This window comes from Conger conger, chromosome 4 (assembly GCF_963514075.1).
Source record: "Conger conger chromosome 4, fConCon1.1, whole genome shotgun sequence".
In the NCBI taxonomy this organism is placed as follows: Eukaryota; Metazoa; Chordata; class Actinopteri; order Anguilliformes; family Congridae; genus Conger; species Conger conger.
The window spans coordinates 16557978-16577175 of NC_083763.1; the positions used below are offsets into that span (position 1 = coordinate 16557978).

Below are 19198 nucleotides of genomic sequence, written 5' to 3' on the forward strand. Positions count from 1 at the left end.
GCTGGTCATGTCTGCAGATTCCCGAGGGGTGTTTAGGACCCTGGAATCCAGATTGTCCAGTTCCAGACTAAACCCTGATGATGACTAGGTGCTCCAGCAGGGTTCATACAACAGGCCAGATTGTGCATTTACTGAACCCCAGGAGGAACACATTTAGCATGTTATGTTGGAAACATGGTTGCTGGCCAAATGGCTAAAGTAGTAGACTGATTCCAGCATGTAACGTCAGATTTTTTCTTGTAGATTTCACATTGAAGCTGGGGAAGTACAGGTGTTTTAGCAGCCATGACAAGGCCATCAAAAACAAGGCTAATGCCCTTTCATTCCCTCAACCAATATTTAAAAACAATGAGTTACTAAAAGCTAGCTAAACTAACATGCGAGGCAGAACATATTCAAAAGCAATTCTGCGGTGTCTGGCCTTGAGGTTCAGGACCTTGTAGATGTCAAGAATAAATTAATAAATAAAAGTTAGTAAGTGACCCAGTTGACCAGCATTTCTGCACTCATACTGTAGTCACTATGACAAAGGGGTAAAAACAAGAGCACTAGCGCCAACCTCACGGTCACACAGCCTCAGGGTCACAGAAAGGGAACCCTGAAAAGGCTCTAACAGCTGGCATTGTGAGCAGCCAGCAGCATTAGGGTGCCTCACTAAGAGCATGTTAGGACAGTGGCTTAACTTCAACTAACGACAGTAATCTCATGCGTTTAATTAAGCCAATTAAAGTCACCTATCTGCTAAGTATAGCATGAACAAGTGCTGAGATGGTTCTGTAGTCAATTCTTTCAGAAAATCTCATTAGCTAGCCTTAGGCTTTCCCAATTGTACCTGGCAGGTCTCCATAAGGGATCAGTGCTTGCACTTTGGAAAGCATGATGAGTTTGCAAGTTCGTAATATTGAGGTTGCTTTGGGGAGTGGCATTTATGCTATCATTGCTATCATAATTTATTGGTGTACTTTATAAATTGAATGAATAGCAGAAACACATTTGTAAGATGTCCTCACCTCATTTTTGAAGTGTCAATCCATAATGTAATTCTTTTATATTAAAAAGTAACATTTGATACCTTCTGACAATGACATTTTTGTAGCAACATTGATTCAATGTCGGTGTTCTTGAATGGAGTAATTTAGCTCAGAAACATCTATTAAGCCTTTCCTCATTGTGTAAAAAGCCCAGAGAAAAACATTCTGACGAGATTGTGAAGGCTGGTCTGTTGTTGTCACTTGAATGAATCGTGGCTTGGTTTGGCTCTACCAGATGTTGGAGCTGGGGTTGGGTGCATAAAGGACACGGCTTGATGACAACACAGTGCCACGTCTCAGGTTGTGCGTGGTCACCTCTGGTTATTGATTAGTCAGGCAGCTCCAGCTCTCCCAAAGACGCCCTGTGCGAAGAGCAAAGACTGAAGCCTGGAGGGGCTCTTTGACCTTTGTTCTCTTTACCAAGTCATAAGCTGAAAAACACTCCAAGGAATGCATGTGACATCAATGTCAGGGTTCAGACCAGGCAATGTGTACCAGAATAAAACAGAAATCCAGTGACTGCTGCTCTTTCAGGACAAAAACAACCTAAGCAAATCAATTCCAATTTTTTTTTTTTTTTTTTTTTTTTTTTTAATTTTCCAAAATATTTTAGCCCAATTTTAGTATTTTTTCAAAATGGATGGGGAAATCATGGAAACACTTTCACAGTTAATAGGAGAGAATTAACTTTCCTTTCTTGTCCAAAATGTTAACAATACAAGTCAAAATAATATTGACAATAAGTTACTGACTTAGAGACCTGGGCCATCTAATGATTAAAATCACTTATATAAAGAACAGCTAAATTATTGTAACGAAACTACAAGCCTTTACTATTTGGCAATATAATATTATTGAAAAGTGCTTTTCACTAATGATATGACAGCCAAGCCTTAATGTACAGGCCTGAATTAATTAAAGACTTAATTCCAGGTTTGAAATGGATTACAATAGCTAAAAAGATATTTGTAAAGTCTGTCCCTGTATTTCAAAGTCACATAAAACCTCTTACTGTGAAATGTCCTCCTCCAGGAACAGGCAAAACTATGAACAGCTTTTATCATCTGAACATTTCAAGCACGGTTTACAAAGGGTGAAATTTCTCTGCATCTGAGCCTGGCCGTTACACTACCTCCAGATCTCCACATCCGCAGATTAGAAGATTAAAACCTCTGGCAAAGTATCAGAACAAAAAAAAGAAAGAAAATAAAATAATGAGATGTGGGGATGACCCCATAAGCAAACCCATAATTTCATCTGAAATAAGTGAATGGGGAGGGAGGAGGGGGGCAGGATTAAAAGATTAGGCCTTTGCAGAATGGCCCTTATTATTATCCGTCCACATCACCATGGAAGTAGTTCCGATTGGCCGGGGCTGCTGGCCAGCCTCCTGCACAGCACTGGCAGAGCCCTGATGAGACCTGGCAGGGTGGTGTCAGAGGAGTGGCTTTGTCTGTGGATAGTGAAAGCCACGTGGCTGAACCCACAGGGCAGGCAGCCAGGGCAGGCTAGAAAAGTAGGACAGAGCAAGGCTGGGCATAGGCTCAAGCAAAAACATTCTGTCACGGGATCAGGAGTGCTCTCATCTGTCAGCCTTCTGTATGCATAAAAAAACCACACCCCCAAATCCAGCTCATCCTTCTTAATCCCGTCACTTGTATATCACTGCTTTGGTGCGGGTGTGGCTAAACTAATGGAAACTACAGCAAGAAAATCTTACTGGTCTCCACTCCATACATCAGTTTCTCACTGCAATGCCAAACCATTACATAGTTTTACCCACAAGTGCTGGAAGAGCAGGCCTACATATGCATATGGTATCCAAATGACCCATTACAGTGAAGACGAATGTGCAGCCGCGACTGAATGCGTGTCAGCATGTTTCATGTGTGCGGTATTAACCTGGAAAAGCCATGCTAACTTTATAGCAGGGTTACGGCAGCTCCTGATGGTCGTGTACAGTAAATCTACAGACTCCATCACACAATTCAGAACCAGTTTTTGTAAAGTAAATACATTTAGGCTACTCATTTTTCATGTCTCCTCTGGAGAGTTCAATGTATTATTTTGAATATTGAATTTGTTTGAATTTTATTTGCATCATTTTTTAGAGAGTCCACATTTTCCTGGGACTCAATTAGAACGTCTTGACAGAAACTACTACAGGCTCATAATTAAAATGATGAGGGCACCACAAGCCAATGAGTCCCAAGACCAGGCAGTAGCCCTTGACAGGTGGACAGTTATTTTACATATTTTGTGGTGGTGCTCAATCCTGTCAGAGCAGATGACGGCATGTCCTTACACGCCCTTGGGCTGTCGAGAACACCCAGCAGGAATTTAAACAGCAGCGAGCCTTCGGCTGGGGCTCATAAGAGAACAGCTACAGGTCTCAGCCCTGCTGAATGCAGGACAGCCTGGCAGCAGCGCTCTCTGCCCAGTGCCAAGCCTCCTCTGGCTGGGCTTCCCAAGGTCCATGAGAGGAAGAAGGGCCCGTGGCAACAGCATGGTCCAGGAAACATACCTCCCAACCCCAAAAAAAACAACTGTTGTGTCCTCTACAAGAGGTTTCCTGCTGCTTAATATGGAAGAACCGTTTCAGAGCAAACGGTGGGCTGCAGAGAAGCAAAGCCTGCCTCTCAGCGAATCCAGCACATAGAGCCAAGATGGCTGCAGAACGGTCAGCAGTCCACATGCACCTTGAAAAATGAAACCCACACACCACTTAGCTGCACCCCTGGCGTCTTGCTCTGAATGCAGTAAAGTTCACATCATTTTAAGACTCAACAGTTTACTGCCGGTACCCCACTGTTACTGCTCTGCCAGCTTTGCCAAAGCAGGCCAAGGGAAAACTGATCCCTGCTGGCACCCAAGTCCCATCACTTCAGGATCATGAACAGTTTGCTCTGCAGGAGACCAAACCCTTCTGATGTTATCGTGATTAAAATGAACAATTTCCAGAAACAGCACTCAACACACCGTAATCCATTGCCATGATCTGCAAAACCACTTTCGCACAGCACTAATGAAGCATTACGTACCCCCTTGGCAGATATGAGAAATGACACTTAACAAGGCAAGGAATGGACTGCAGGGATTATGAGCTCAAAGCAAAACAATAATTAACCCTTGTTTACATAGTCATTAAGAATCCTTCACAGATTCAGAGTGCAGGTAGGTCTCAATCAGGTGTAAGAAACAGCCCCTTTTTAGCTTCCAATTCAGGGTGTAAATAACAGTAATTGATTTTAGCCTAAGGTTCATGGTAACTAGTTTCAGTCTCCATGGGAAGGAAGCAGTGCTGAAATAGTAAGTGGAGACAAAGCTGGGGCCAGGTCACTGGGGGAAGGAAGAGCCCTTAGGCAGAGATCAAAGGGACACAGGCAGCCCTGGGACGAGCCCGAGAGTCTCAGTCAAGGGATCTAAAACGTCCTGAAAGGCACTTCAGTCCCGTGCTGCAGCAGAGCAAATACTCTCTCCAGTCCCGGCACACCCACAAAACAGGCCTTGATGGATAAGTCTGCACCATTCTGGCCCAAAATAATTCCCCCCGCAAACTCTATACAAAGCCCATCTACAGCAGATGCTGTGGGGAGGATTAATGGGCTATTGGGCAGGGTTTGCTGGCTGTGTCGCATACAGTGACCTCAGAGGAAAGTTGCTGAGACCAGCCCTGGCATCAGAAAGGCGAGGCCTCATCAGACACGCACACACACGACACCAACACCCCACCACAGAGCCAGGGAGCATTACTAAGGACATATCGCAACCTCCAGCGCTAGCCTGCAGCTGGTCATATCAGCCAGACAGCCGCACTGTCTCTCGATAAGATTCTGCAAGCCAACGGTAACTTGACTATGACTGGAGGCCGTCGCGGTCTCGGCTCCAACGGCTCGGTTTCCCACGGTCAGTGGGGCGCTGCACGTCCTTGCTAATTCCCGGCACTTGGCAGTTCTCCCTTGGACGTGCTGAAAACGCTGAAAGTTTACACAGCAGCAAAGCACAACTGACTACATTTTCATCCGCCACCAATGTCAACAGGAGGGATGAGAGTGCTGGAGGATGAGCTCTGCCGGCTGAGCCCGGGCCGCTGCCAGGCTGAAAGGGTTCGCTTCCCCCACGGTCTACAGGCAAGAACAATGCACACCAATGCCGACACAATCCAGCACTGTCCGAGCCAATTAAACCTTTCTGCTTTGATAACCCCTGTTTGGTATTACGGTGCAGAGCGCGATTAAGCGCGCGAGGAGAGCGACAGATAAATGTCTGAAAACATGTTTGTCTAAAATTTATCCTTCAGGCTGTAAAATGCATTTCAGCTGAACTTTGCATTCCTCTGCACATTTCATGGACATTAAAATTTCTGTTCACTGGTGAACAGTAACAACGTTCGACAACAACTTGGGAACTGCTTCTAATACTAATTTGACAACCCGGTTAACAAACTAATTTATAACGGAAGAAGGGGAGAAACGTATTTGTATGTCCTCAAATACACCTTGCGTTCATTCAGACTGCCAGTAATAATAATAAATATTACAACAATAGGGAAGCAGGAAATAAGCCTGCTTCTCAGGGGCCACTGAAAAGATGACTTTTCAAATGGAGTGCCTCGTGTGTGGCCAATGAGAGAATCGGAAGTTCCTCTGCATAACAAGGAAAGAAGGAAATGCTCTTCAAGAGAGGGGGGGGGGAAAGAGCAGGGCTCCAAGCAGGAAATGCAGTGTTATATAACCCTTCCTTGTTTTGAATACTCGCTTCTGTTCTTACAAGAACTACAATCGGATCTTAAATCATCCTATATTATGGAAAGTTCAGGCCATGAACTCAGGACCCATTTGTACATGGCTTTACAACTGAATCTGAGTCCATTTAAAGAGGCCTTAAAACTGAAAAAATGTGGCTAATGACAAACAAATCCTTGACAGCCCCCACTTTAAAGCACATGCATCTCCTCAGTCAGTAAATCAGAATATGAGCACGTAATCAAGCAATCATAATCAATCAAAATAATTGTTTTCAAAAAATTGGATAGTAAATATAAGCCTATAAGCCTATAACGCCTAATATGCAACCTGCAAATTTCACTGAAATTTTCTTGCAACATTTGTGTGAAATTATCAAATTGATAACATCACTGCACTAAAAAAAAAAAAGGATGTTGCCCAAGTTATCTAGATCATACCAGTGAGATACGCAATGGAACGGTCCCTGTACAGTGACACCGAGATCAGAAACACTCTGGAGGACTTAAAGCAGAGGTGGGCAACGAAGGCTGCATCTATTTCGGGTTTTCCTGCCAACTTCAGGCCTTAATGACTTAAATGACACCTTCTGATGATTTAGCTACATTTCCTGATTAGCACATGACAGCGGGAGACTCTTCGTGCGTATGAAACGCTTTACTGTGACGTAACCTATGAATGGGCAGTTCAAGTCCGGCCTTCCAGGACAGGATTTGCCCACATCTGACTTAAAGGAATGGGGATACTGCAGTGTGAGATCTGGAGGAGAATGGGGGTTGCTTGCTTTGACATGAGACTTGGAAAGAGGTTTATAGAGAGGTAGACTAAACCACTGGGCCACAACAGCACTTGGAATGATTGTGTATGCCAATACCACAATACTCTGTACAATACCCTTCTGCTAATTATTCAATAAAGAAAAATAAATGAAAGCTAAACAAAACAAAATTTACATGAGCAAATCTGTGAAAATAGCACATCTAAATAAAAATGACAAGTCATTTCTTCAAAAATTGTAGTGCTTAGAAGTTCCAAAATAACTTTATCCATACATATCATATCAAGAAGAAGCAGGTTAGGCTGATATTTTGCTAATATAACTGGCCAGCTAGAAATAAATATTGTTCATTTAAACGGTAAAGAACAGAGATAAAGCTAATTCAAATGACAAAGTAGGCTGTCACTTGCATTATCGGAAAGGGAATTTGTGATGGCAAAAGTCACAATGCTGAATTGAGAGACAATTCTTATGCCATTTTGATTGGTCTCATTTTTCAAACTCTCATCAGCAAACGACAGCTCCTGGCAATATTTGTACTTACAAGAAAACATCTCACCCTCACCTGACACAATAAACAATAAATTACATTTTTGTGTTGCTTCCTACCTGGCACATAGTGTGAATTATAGAAATTTTCCTTTAATTGGATGTCATTCTTCCCTAGTGTGGTGCACACCGAGAGAACTAATGGTGGTGCTACATACTAGTGGAAAGAGCAATTCTCTTTAACACAAAACAATATGTCATTAATCAAGAATATGTGTTTATTTTGAACCCCTTTCCTTGTAGCCAGAATTAAGGTCTCAAATAAAGAATAATTTGTCGTTCTGACTGGTTATTTGGCATATGGTAAAGCAGCTATGGCTGATAGATGTGTTAAACTGGAAATTAGAGAAAATCTGGCAACCCTACAGACCCTCAACATTGGGTTGCCAAATTCACTTCCTTGGTTCACTTCATAACCAAATGCTCCATCAACAGTCCCAGCTAGGACAGCATTTCACACACAAGGCATCAGAGCTTGAAGCAAGAAAGAGTGAAGCCTGACCTGCAACGAAGCATGTCGAAAATACATTCATCACAACAAAAACAACAAAAATGTATCAGTGTCATGGAAGTGTGGAAAAAAAGGCAACTATTCTCTTAGTCCTGTGTGCTCATAACCTGTTCATGCAAAACAGCCACGCTGAGCTCCCAGTACAGAGAGCAATGGGGTGCACAGTCAGACAACAGTTCCTGTACAAGAGTTCAGCCAAGGCACATCGACAGGCAGTGCAGAGAAGCAGAACTGGAACACTGCATTCTCAGCAAAAGAAGAGGCTGGGTGAGTTAGAGGGAGAACCCTACTAGCCCCTTGAATTTGCTATTGGAAATTAATGCTGAAAATACAATCCACAAATATGCAGGAAGATTACTGGAGAATAAACATTAGTAGAGGAAAGTATTGCATGGTTTCTTAAAATTGTATGAAGTTTGTTAAAAAGTATGCAACCGCATCACTACACACTGCAGAATCTGTTAATACTTATACTGAACACCCCAAAGTAAGAATAATTCTGGGCATTCGGTACCATTAATAGGTACTTTTTTTTTTTTTTACACCACATGTCAAGAAGAACAATATGGAGGTATTCTGAATGAAGAAGCTGAAAGTGTAGTCCAAAACATACAAAACCAAACAGTCATAGTTCTTCTATGTGATCAAACAAAACCGACTTCCCTGAAGGCTTGGACAAACAATGCATGATACCCGTTGGCTTCCATTCAACTGTCACAGGTACTCCACTTTCACAACACACGATTAATGGCAAGATAAACTGTCCTAACTTGTTTGATGCATGTAATTTGCATGAACGCAACCATCTAGCATAAACATAATACAACACCTTCAGAGAACAAAAGCGATGTTCATTAGCACACATGAATCTCCAATTCTCTGTCCAACAACCTCTGGCCTTAAAAACCTGAGATAACAATAACAGCAGAAACAAACACTTAAATGTTTACTCTTCAAACTAGGCAATCATATGTTACTCCATTTTGTTTTCCATTGGGTGCAGACTTTATGGAAGCCAAAAAAATGTTGCCTGTACTGATGGCCAGGTTCACATATAAAAGGTGTGATTGTGTTTGTATTTGGATCCGGAAGCTAATCCAAAGGTTCCATTAACAGGTTCAATACTGAAGTTTTTTTGTTTTTTTACCTGAATGTAGTCTGTGCCGGTTTCACTGAAGTGTCCTTCAAAGGCTTCTACACACACAAAATGGAAGGCTCTCCATGCAGGGCAGTGATTCTTTCAAAGAAACTGTGTCAAATGTTATATTTTTGTCCACCCTTTCCACTTCACTAAAGTCTGCATAAAGACAACATAAATGCAGTGGAACAGTATGTAACAGCAAATCAGTTTTATTTATTACATTTTTTTTTTTTATTACGCAAAACTAAACAAAACTAACCAACTTTTAGTCCAACAGTATCCATACTTCATTCTGCTCTACACACGGCATATGGAAGCAATGCTGAAGAAAGAATTGTGTGCAAGATACATTTTCAATTTTAGGCCAAAAAAATAAAAAAAAGGCCATTTCCAATTACATCCAACAATGACCTCACATTTGTATAATGCCATCAAATGTGGCAACTTGTCTTTAGAGCAGTTTATTGTTACTTCCTTTTATTAAACAGTAAGGGGTCAATACACCGGAACTGGAAATGGAGCATTGCAAGATTTGAGAGCTAGTTTCCACAGCAAACTAGAGGTACCCTACAGTCGGTGGGCGTTCCATGGCACCAAACAACATACCTCTCACTCTTGTTACTAGGAGATAGCCCAGCAATTACCCCAACTGCTTTAGTGTCCCATCTCAGAGGTGTTATAATTGGCAGTGGAAAAGCTGATACTGGCGTGTGACAGGGTCTGCGGTTGTTATTGGGCCTGTATGTCTACATGTTTGCTATGGGAGGGCAGGGGCCCACACTGTCCGCCCGTCAGTCCTAGACCTCAGCATGCGCAGCTGTACTGAGCCCCACTATCCATGCCATCTTTGAGTTCTGCCCCACTGTATCTATGCAACAGAGGCAGGAGAGCCACCTGCAGTGAAGAATTAAACCTCATATACAAAGAAATCTACAGTGCTCCATTAACTGGAAACTTTTTCAGTGTTCAAAATGGAACTCTGGACTGTATGACTTAAATTGGATTAGCAAAAAAAAAAACAACAACTATAAAAATCACTTAAAAAAAATCTAATCAACAAAAACTGACAAATGAGTGTTTAGCTATGAAATTTTAAAATGATTAGAAAACATGGAAACAAATATGTAATGACAAATTAACTCAAATATGTTTCAGTCTTTATTTAATTCCAGGATATAGGCCAAAGCTTTATGAAATATCCTGGAATACTGTGACGCAAAATGATGTTAAGCGACTGTTGAAGGTTGAATCATGTACAAACATGAACAGCAAGTCTTACTAGACGTGATTTGAATGTCAGAAAATTACCTTTCAACACAGCCGAAAACCCTCCTCCTTTCCTCAAATACAAAGTGAATGGAAAACATGACATACTTAATTTGGACATTTGAAAGACAAGATATAGACGTACAATCACAAAGACAGACATCCAACAAGCTAAATAGCCTGACTCTGAAGAGAAGTGTGCTGCCAAGTAATCTGAGATCTACAGGTAAAGGGTTAAAAATCACAAAACTCAGGAAATCTGTACAGCCCATATCCAGAAGCATGTTATGGATGACAAAACTGAATTGTGTTGCTGAATATTCTTTATATAAATGCTGTTAGAATCACATGTATAGACACTTCTTAGAAATTAAAATAAACATTCAATCCATGTTTAAATAATGTACCCCCAGAGCTTACCGTTTTAAACAGTATGTTTGAAATTGATCACTGTGGCATGCATTCACCAGCAATTGCTTGTCTCTGGCCGCAACCATTCTTTTTATAATTGATGAATCAGCATTCTGATAACAGAATGCACATACTGTACCATAGGATATACAGTTCACTCGCAGGAACGATTGAAGCCCATAACACAGTGAGATATTGTACTTCAGACACAAGTCCCAGAATTATTCAACGGCAATCACTCCAAAACTTCCTATGTTGCAAAAAGACCAATTTCTACATTTAAATATATTTGTTCAAGGCAATACCATTCTGTCACAGTTCATTAATTTAATCTGGGTTACCTAAAGAATGCATTCCACAATTTAAGGCAAAGACTTAAATTGAGTCTTAAGTAAATCTTTTGCGGAAGACAATGTTTTGTTTGTGTTTTCTTGCTGGGCACGTTCATTGTGACTGGGTGTTTATTAAATGGCTTAAATATGTCCTGAAATCAAATAAGCAACCGCTTACATTGCACCGACAGGATTTAAAGAGAATGACATCATGCTTTTTATTGGCACAAATCAATTCACGACAGGGCTCACTTTGTTCAGGGAATTAAATCCAGGGACTACATCATCCAGCTAATTTAAGGGCAAAGAGAATTGTTGTGGCGAACATGACCTGTACTTACAGTTACTCGTCATAGTGAAAAAAAATTAAATAACTAAACTATAATACAGTGCATCGCCATTAAGACGGCACCTCAATAAATTCAATTTCAGATTTTTTAAAAATAGTTCAAGCTTTGCGAACAAATATTTTATACAAAGCAGTCAACATTACATTGCAGACTAAAAGAGGGCTGTGCTGTGGCTTTTGTTTAGGCTTTGTTTTTCACCCATTACAACCAACTAGTTAACATTAGTTAAGAAGGTGGGCGTGGCAGTTTTACTATTGCTTTTCGCACAAACTTTAGGTATATATAATTTATTATATCAGCAAACACACGTTGTTAACAAGCTAAATATACTGATATATTTTGACTCGGGCGACTAGAAGTAGCCAAGTTAACTTACCTGCGTCAACACCCCTCAATGCTAGGGCAGGCTAAATCGATTCGCCACTGATGTTGGCTGATTTACCAACTGTTTGCTCAAAGTCTAGACTAACGTTAGCTAGCTAGAGCTTACTAACGTCACTCAAGTAAGTTACCCATATTGCGTTAGCTAGTTGACGGTGATATTACATGTATGCAATATAACGCAAGCTAAGGTAATGTTAGGTAAAGCTTGTCTAGCTTGACAAGCTAGGTGGATGCTTAATTGGACTTAGCTACCGCATGCCAGCAATGCTGGCGAGGCAACCTGTAAACCAGCTACATTAACAGCTAGCTGCTTAGCTAGCTTGATAACGTCGGTTAAATAGCCAGCTAACGGTTGATATTAGCGCTTGTATTCTGGTTGGTCTCTATGAATACGTGGAATGGTCGCCCGTTAACCGTTAGCCTAGATAAGTTATTTAACATTAACAATAAAATGTACATATTAACATTTAGATGTAAAAGAGTGGAAGCAATATAAGTTCATGTTAGCCATCTAGAATGCCTCTGCGAATGTTAACATCTTGTCAAAATAACGTTAGCTATGCTAGTGCAACCATTCGCTATGCCACCTTGCTCCCTCGGCAGCTAGCTCAATAGCTAACTATAGTGGTAGATGTGTCCCGATTTCTCATTAACTGAGATGGATGACTTGAGGGATAACTAGCATACATTAGCCAGTCTAACGTATATAACATTACCATTCCCATTCCCATTCCCATTCCAACAAGTTCACAAGCTACATCCCACTCTCAGATGAGTCTACCGATTAGCAAACCCTGCCAGGCCTTCTCGTGGCTTATCGCATCTCGGCAGCCAAACGATAAAAATGTAGCCAGCTTGCTGGCTGAAACCATTATAGCAACGTAGCGGGTAGGACAGAACAGTGACTACATAATTAATCAAGGAATCGTTGTTATCAAGACGTTAGCGAGCGAGCTAGCTAGCTAGCTACCGGGAATAAAATGGAAAGCAGAATTGAACTCACCAGCACAGGAGAGCTACAATTAGGCACACCAACACAACACGCAGCCTCTTCATTATCTTCCCGCGGGGACCAACATCCTCGCTGTTTTTCTTGATTTTCCTAACCTCCTTTTGCAACAAGAAAATAACCCGAGCTGTGATTTATCAATAAGCTTTACTGGTAATTAAAAAATAATTAAAAGGAAGACAGCGAGTGACCTTTCACTGCACATACACCCGTAATTGATAAATGTTCCCTCTGTCAACCCCCTTTGCTCTTTCTTTCTTTTCCTGCTGGCTTCTATCTGTTCTTGTTGCTCGGTCTCTCCAGTTCCTGGCGCTGCTGCGGTTCTCTTCTAAACCAATAGAAACAGCCAGTTTCCTCGGCCAGTGACGCAACCACTTTTGGCTCCTCCCGCTTCCGTTTCGTTAGGCTGAGTTGGAACTTATTTCATCGGACGCGTCACATTTACCAAAAGGCATAGCTACAGGAACTTTAAATATTCTCAAACGATTGTGCAATATCCTTTTAACATTGATTAGTTGTTAAAACGGGATGACACGAAATATGATCGGAAAAGTTTGGGATGACTGTCAAGCAAGCTTGCCATAAGCTATCTAATTTAAGTAGCGACCTATACTCCTGAAATTGTCAGTGGCTTTGTTATTACTATGTCGCGAGGATATGTATATATTTTACACATTTCATTTAACATATATATATATATATATATATATATATATATATATATATATATATATATATATATATATATATATATATAAAAAGTTGGCACATATATAATTATATTAGTTAGCATGAATATAATATCTGAGATGCAACCTAATATCTAAGCTCAGCAGATGAAGCGAGATTTATTTTATCGAAAATATATCTATTGTGAATACTCCGGAGTTCCTTTTCGCATACAGTGGCAAGGCTTTCACTAAAAACACTACAATTCCCAGCATGCTGTTGTAAAAAGCACGTCTGTGAAAACGCCTGTTTGGATTTACTTTTTTGCCATGGTTTAGAATGAACTGAATGTATGCTACATTCTTTTTAATGTCAAGATTCTTTTTAACAGCACCGTCGGATCATTTACTCAAAATATTCACCATGTCGAAGACAACCCGATTCGAATGATAAAGTTACACATGAAGGCCGCACTACTACGGGGGTCCTTTTGAGACTCTCCTCGACTCATTGAGGGGTTGTCCAAGTAACTTTTGATGAGTCGTCAGAGTACAGCTCCACTAACAATAAACTTCAATTCCTGGATTAGTTACTTTCACGTTATCCATATTTAGACTGCAGATTTTGCTTGTTTGCGGGGACGATGGCTGTGCTCACAGTGTTTTGTCTTTTGGTAATATCAGGGTGTGTATCAGAGAGGGTTCTCGTCGCCGCATTTTCCCAGTCCCTGGACAGTGACTTTACCTTTACCCTACCCGCTGGTCGCAAAGAGTGCTTTTTCCAGACAATGAAGAAGGACGCATCACTGGAAATTGAATATCAGGTGAAATATTTATTTGCTTCCTCATATTTCAGACTCTAGGTATGACTACAACTTATCTGGACGAGTCTAACGATGTTCTATCATATGTTCTGGCACGTCTAGTTCCATTTAGCTAGGTAATACAGCGTACTTGTGCAGCGTGCAGTGTACAAGTTAGCGAACTAAATGGCTAGCTGGGTAGCTAGCTAGTAAAGTTGTCATTATCATGTCATGTTTCGGAAACGTATTACTTTATTGTATATATCAGATATTCGGATGTATTTTACGTGGTGTTGAGTTGCTAAAACTTTCGGTCAAACTGATTTAGTGTTAGATAGTTATCTAATGTTGGCTACTACTAACGTTAACTGCCTTTTGGAAATGCTGTAGCTAACGCACGCAAAGTAAAAATACAGGGTCTGTCCTGTTTTCCAAATATATTAATTGCTATTCATTCTTAAATTGGCAGCTTAAAATATTGCCGATTCTTGCAGTAAGTTAACTTGTCTGACGAATTGTTCTGTTTACAGTCAATATAAAATTGTGAGTCTCTTAAGTTAATCTGAAACTGATAAGTATAGTACTTACTAGTATAGTACTACAGTAGGTGTAGGTCATGATGAAATATTTAGGGTAACTTTCGTCAACTTATCCGCCTTAATCAATTAGTGTCCGAGTGGCACAGAAGTAACTGTGGTTTGTTGTCTGGTCATGACCCCAGGCCAAAAGATCCCATCCGAAAGCCATAAACCTTGACTACATAGTGCCGTCGTTTTCAGCGAACAAACATCTACAATTGTGTGGAAATTCGAAAGTATTCCCTTTTATGTTAGAGGTCATTCTGACTGAAAGATCAAGGATCGTTGCTTGTGTATATTTTAATGAGTAAATCGCCAGCATATTTAATTTGCACCGGCAGTCTGATTTAGCCCGATTTCTGGTGATGGCATGGTACTGTGTAGTTGTCATGAGGTAGATGACAATTTCTCTCTGGGATTATTGAAGCATCTCTCATCTCATCACATGACATCAGTGATGGCTATGGTTTTTGTGCATTGGTTTACCTGTGTGTTGGGCTGTCCGCAGGTTCTTGATGGAGCAGGCCTGGATGTTGATTTTTACCTGTCTTCACCAAGTGGGAGTATACTGGCCAGAGACTCCCGGAAGTCTGATGGCGTGCACACGTAGGTCGCATGTAATATGCTCAGCGCTCTTGTTTCACAGATAACTGTGTATTAGTTTACAGAGTTTACAAAATGTGTTTCTAACTATAAGTACATTTATATGCATTTATTCAATTAGATTTATTCTGTTTTGGTGTTCTCTTCATAATCCAAATGAACCCCTGTCCACAGAGTGGAGACGGAGGATGGAGATTATATGTTCTGTTTTGACAACACGTTCAGTGCCGTGTCTGAGAAGATCATCTTCTTTGAGCTGATCTTAGACAATATGGAGGACCCAGACGGCTCAGACCCTGAGGGCTGGAAGGACTACGTCCATGGAACGGATATGTTGGATATGAAACTGGAGGACATCATGGTATAGCTGCATAGTTACCTGGTTTCATCCCCACACTATGTCCCCCAGGCCACAATTGTCCTTTCCTTTCCATTTCCCATTGAAAGATGGCAAAAAACCTCAACACTTTTTGTGTAGTATTCTACGGCCAAAGATGATAGGTTGTGTCAATGAAAGGTTTAAATCCTGATTGATTAAGATTAGGAATGTTTACTGACAGGACAGTATTATTTGGTGATGTGCTGTCTGTGTCTAAGTCTGGGTGGCACTGTATTATTTGGTGCCTCTGATTAGGAATTTGGCATGCATGCTCCCAGAGGGCATTGAGGCACAGTGTGTCACAGTGACCCGTCCACGTGTCATTCCCTTAGCTGCGTGCCAGTGAGTGTGCAGACGCCAGAAATACTGTCAAATGTGTGTTCTGCACTGCCCACTTTCTGTATTTCAGCCAATAAACAGTCTGTCATATACTGTGTTTCAGTCAGCAAACAGACCTTAGTGTTACAGGAACTGCAGCTGTTTTCTGGCTAATTCAGGCCTGGTTTCACTTCCCAGCACGGTGGACTCTTGAGCAGGGGTGCGGTCCTGGAGGGCCAATCTGTAAGCTGGTTCTTGTTCCAACCAATTCACCGCTCTGTAAATGAATTTGGTTCCCTCCTGGACTGGAGCTCATTAAAATCTTTAGGATACACTTGCAGTCTGCAGCTGTGGCTGGTGCATAAGACATTATTTAGCTAATTCAATAATTAAGAGCAGAAGTTGGCACAAAATCCAATAGCGGATAGGCCCTTGCTGTCCACCCATGCTGTTGAGTGTCAGTACACTGTGGCTGTACACGGAGCGGTGAGGAGGGAGCCTCATCTCTGCCCTGTTTCCCTTCCAGGACACCATAAACAGCGTGAAGGCCCGCCTGGGGAAGAGCCTGCAGATTCAGACAGTGCTGCGTGCGTTTGAGGCCCGGGACCGCAACCTTCAGGAGAGCAACTACGAGCGCGTCAACCTGTGGTCCTGCACCAACCTCCTGGTCATGTTGGTGGTGTCCGCGCTCCAGGTCTACCTGCTGCGCAGCCTCTTCGACGACAAGAGGAAGAGCCGCACCTAGCACCCCTCGCCCCCCCCGGGAGAGACATGGCCTTGCGCCAGGCCCAGACGGCAACAGAGCCCAAACTGCTGCTGGGCTGTGCTGCACAGGCAACTTTTACGTACACACACACTCACGCACACACACGTACACCCACCCACACACACACACACACACACACACACACACACACACACACACACACACACACACACACACATTTACACACACACTTTGCCTAGCCCTATCCGTCCAGTCAGTTTGTCTGTCTTCAGTGACTTCAGGCAGGAGGAATAGTGGGAGGTCCCTCCTTAGCTCACTGGACTCCCCCTTCTCTCTCACTCTACTGATGTGTTAAAGACAATCATTCAGTGCTGCACAGGAGCCGTGGAGAGAGAGAGCTCACTGGCGGCCGGATTGCACACCTTATCTCCATCAGTCTCTGTCCATCAAAGAGATTTTATTCACATCTCCAAAGCTGCTTGATTAATTTATGGAGATGAACACATGAATGAGATTGGTAGACCTATTGGTCTATCGTTTTAGCACACAAAGGACTAAGCCGAATTTAGAGCAAAACATATTTGCCATGTGACCTATTTCTTACTGTATAAAAAAAAGTTTTTATTTGAAAGTAACCTGCATTGACATAAAAGGAAATCCTGTTTACAAGTAGGGTGACTAAAGTCTTCCAGGCACTGAAGTCTTGTGACTGCACTGTCCTGTTATTCAGTTGGCCACACCTCACCATACTTGAAAAGTGACTTTGCTGCTGCCACACATTACCCCCTGTAGGTAGCTTCTGTTTGTTACTGAAATGTGTAGAGGTTTCCTCTGCTAGGTGCATCAGAGGATGTGGGTGGTTCCTTTCCGCAGTGACTTAGGCAGGGCTCAACATGAATTCTGCTTATGTGATAAATGTGATTCTGATGAACTTACATGCAGATACACCCTGATATGCCAGGCCTGTGCTGGCTACTCACCCCTGTAAAGGGATGCCCAACCAGCCAGCCAGCCAAAGTGTAGCTGAGTGAGGGAAAGGGATCACTTGTTAAATCTTCAAGGCCTATCTATAATTCACCGCCTTCAAGTGCTAGCCCATTGAGAGCTGCATTTACAGGTGTCAGGTTTCTACCTGGCTGGAGAGCAGCCTTCCTGCCTGTTTGCAGGCCTGCTTTCCCTTTGGAGCTCTAATGGCTGCGGTTTGCCAACAGCTGCACAGTAAACTACAGTCATGCAGATGACCTTATGGTTGCTGAAAAGTGCTATCTTTCTTTTGACATTTTGTCTTTAGTCTAGACGAGAGATCTGTTTCTAGCATACAGCTCTGCAGTGTGGACTCCCAGGGGGAGTCTGGGGTACTTTCACGATGTAGAGCACCAATGGGGGGTGGGGGGTGGTACATTGCTTGAGTGACAGTGAGGGAACTGCAGATCTACTGGTTTCACCGTTTTACATATTTCTGGCAGGGACATTGGTGAGCAGCTCAATGTCCCCATCTTCTGGATTAATAGGGAACCGCCAAAGATGTATAAAACAAAACGGTATCTGCTTGGTACAGTGCAGGTGTACAAAGACTAACCCTATGCCCTGTGGTTGTCCAGGATCATGGCTATGAGGCTGTATGAGTTTTTTAGGATCTCCTGCAGTTTACAGTAGCATGAAGTTACAGAATTTGGGTGAAACTGATTTTGTAATTTATTGAAGGTGGTTGTATCCAGGACAGCATATGTTATTTTGTACATATAGTATTCTCCACTGAAGTGCTTTATTTGCTTTGCAAAATTGTGCCCTACTTAGGGTTTGAAAACGCAACTTGTTTGCAAGTGGATTTGCCTAACAAATATGCCACACTGCCATCCATAGTTTTCTGACAAGCTGATACCTGTTATGTAAATTCTAAGAGGTTTTTTTTTTTCTTCCCAAGATGACTCAGACCCTATCCATCCAACTATTCATTGTAAAATTGTGATTTACACATTTTCCTTAAAGCACTGTTGTGTGTGTATATTACTAATGCTATTAATACAATTTTTTATGAACAGCGTGGCACTGAAGATCAGTTTTATTTGACCAGACCTAATGTAGTGAATCGGTACATAATTTATCTGAGAGATAAAATTAAAAGCCTAAGTACATTTTGATGATAGTGGATGTGTGTTCAAAGGTGCTGTTGTTCACATTGTCTAAAAGCACAAATGCATAATTTGAAAACATACAGGTATGATTTCCTTTGCCCTGTTTTCTGATCCAACTTTCTCTTCTGTACATAGGGAATATCATTGCTAGAACAATATGAATAAAAAAAATGTTAAATTATTAAAACAATTGAATGAAGTCACTTTTTAGCACATATACATGTCATGAATTGCGTTTACCTGGAGGCTTATTACTGTTTTTGGAACATCTTGCTATTCACTTAGTCACTGCCCTACTATACATTCAGCACCCTGACAGCCAGCAGAATATCCTAAATAACCACTGAAATTTGTTGGTTAGAAATATATCCATTTCACATATTTTACAAAATACATATGAATCAAAGAAAGTAGGAGCTCATTTTACTGGATAAATCAAAATGTAATTGTATATAATTAAATACTACTGCTTTTCTCATG

At 41.6% G+C, this 19198-nt stretch overlaps 2 protein-coding genes across 7 annotated transcripts in view; one reads left to right on the forward strand and one right to left on the reverse strand.

The window, feature by feature from the left end:
- Positions 1–12810, reverse strand: part of suco (SUN domain containing ossification factor) — a 43654-nt gene extending 30844 nt beyond the window's left edge. For all 6 annotated transcript variants that reach the window (XR_009708491.1, XM_061237708.1, XM_061237707.1 and 3 more), the window contains exon 1: positions 12502–12810. Coding sequence is in view for 5 of the 6 variants with exons in the window: in XM_061237708.1 (XP_061093692.1) it covers positions 12502–12554 (53 nt within the window). In the remaining variant the exon portion in view is untranslated. The remainder of the gene's footprint in view (positions 1–12501) is intronic.
- A 692-nt stretch (positions 12811–13502) lies between these two features.
- On the forward strand, positions 13503–19198 carry tmed5 (transmembrane p24 trafficking protein 5). Its single transcript, XM_061238625.1, has 4 exons — positions 13503–13999; positions 15065–15162; positions 15334–15520; positions 16383–19198. Exons 1-4 carry the CDS (start codon positions 13820–13822, stop codon positions 16599–16601), a joined length of 684 nt encoding a protein of 227 aa, XP_061094609.1. The 5' UTR covers positions 13503–13819; the 3' UTR covers positions 16602–19198.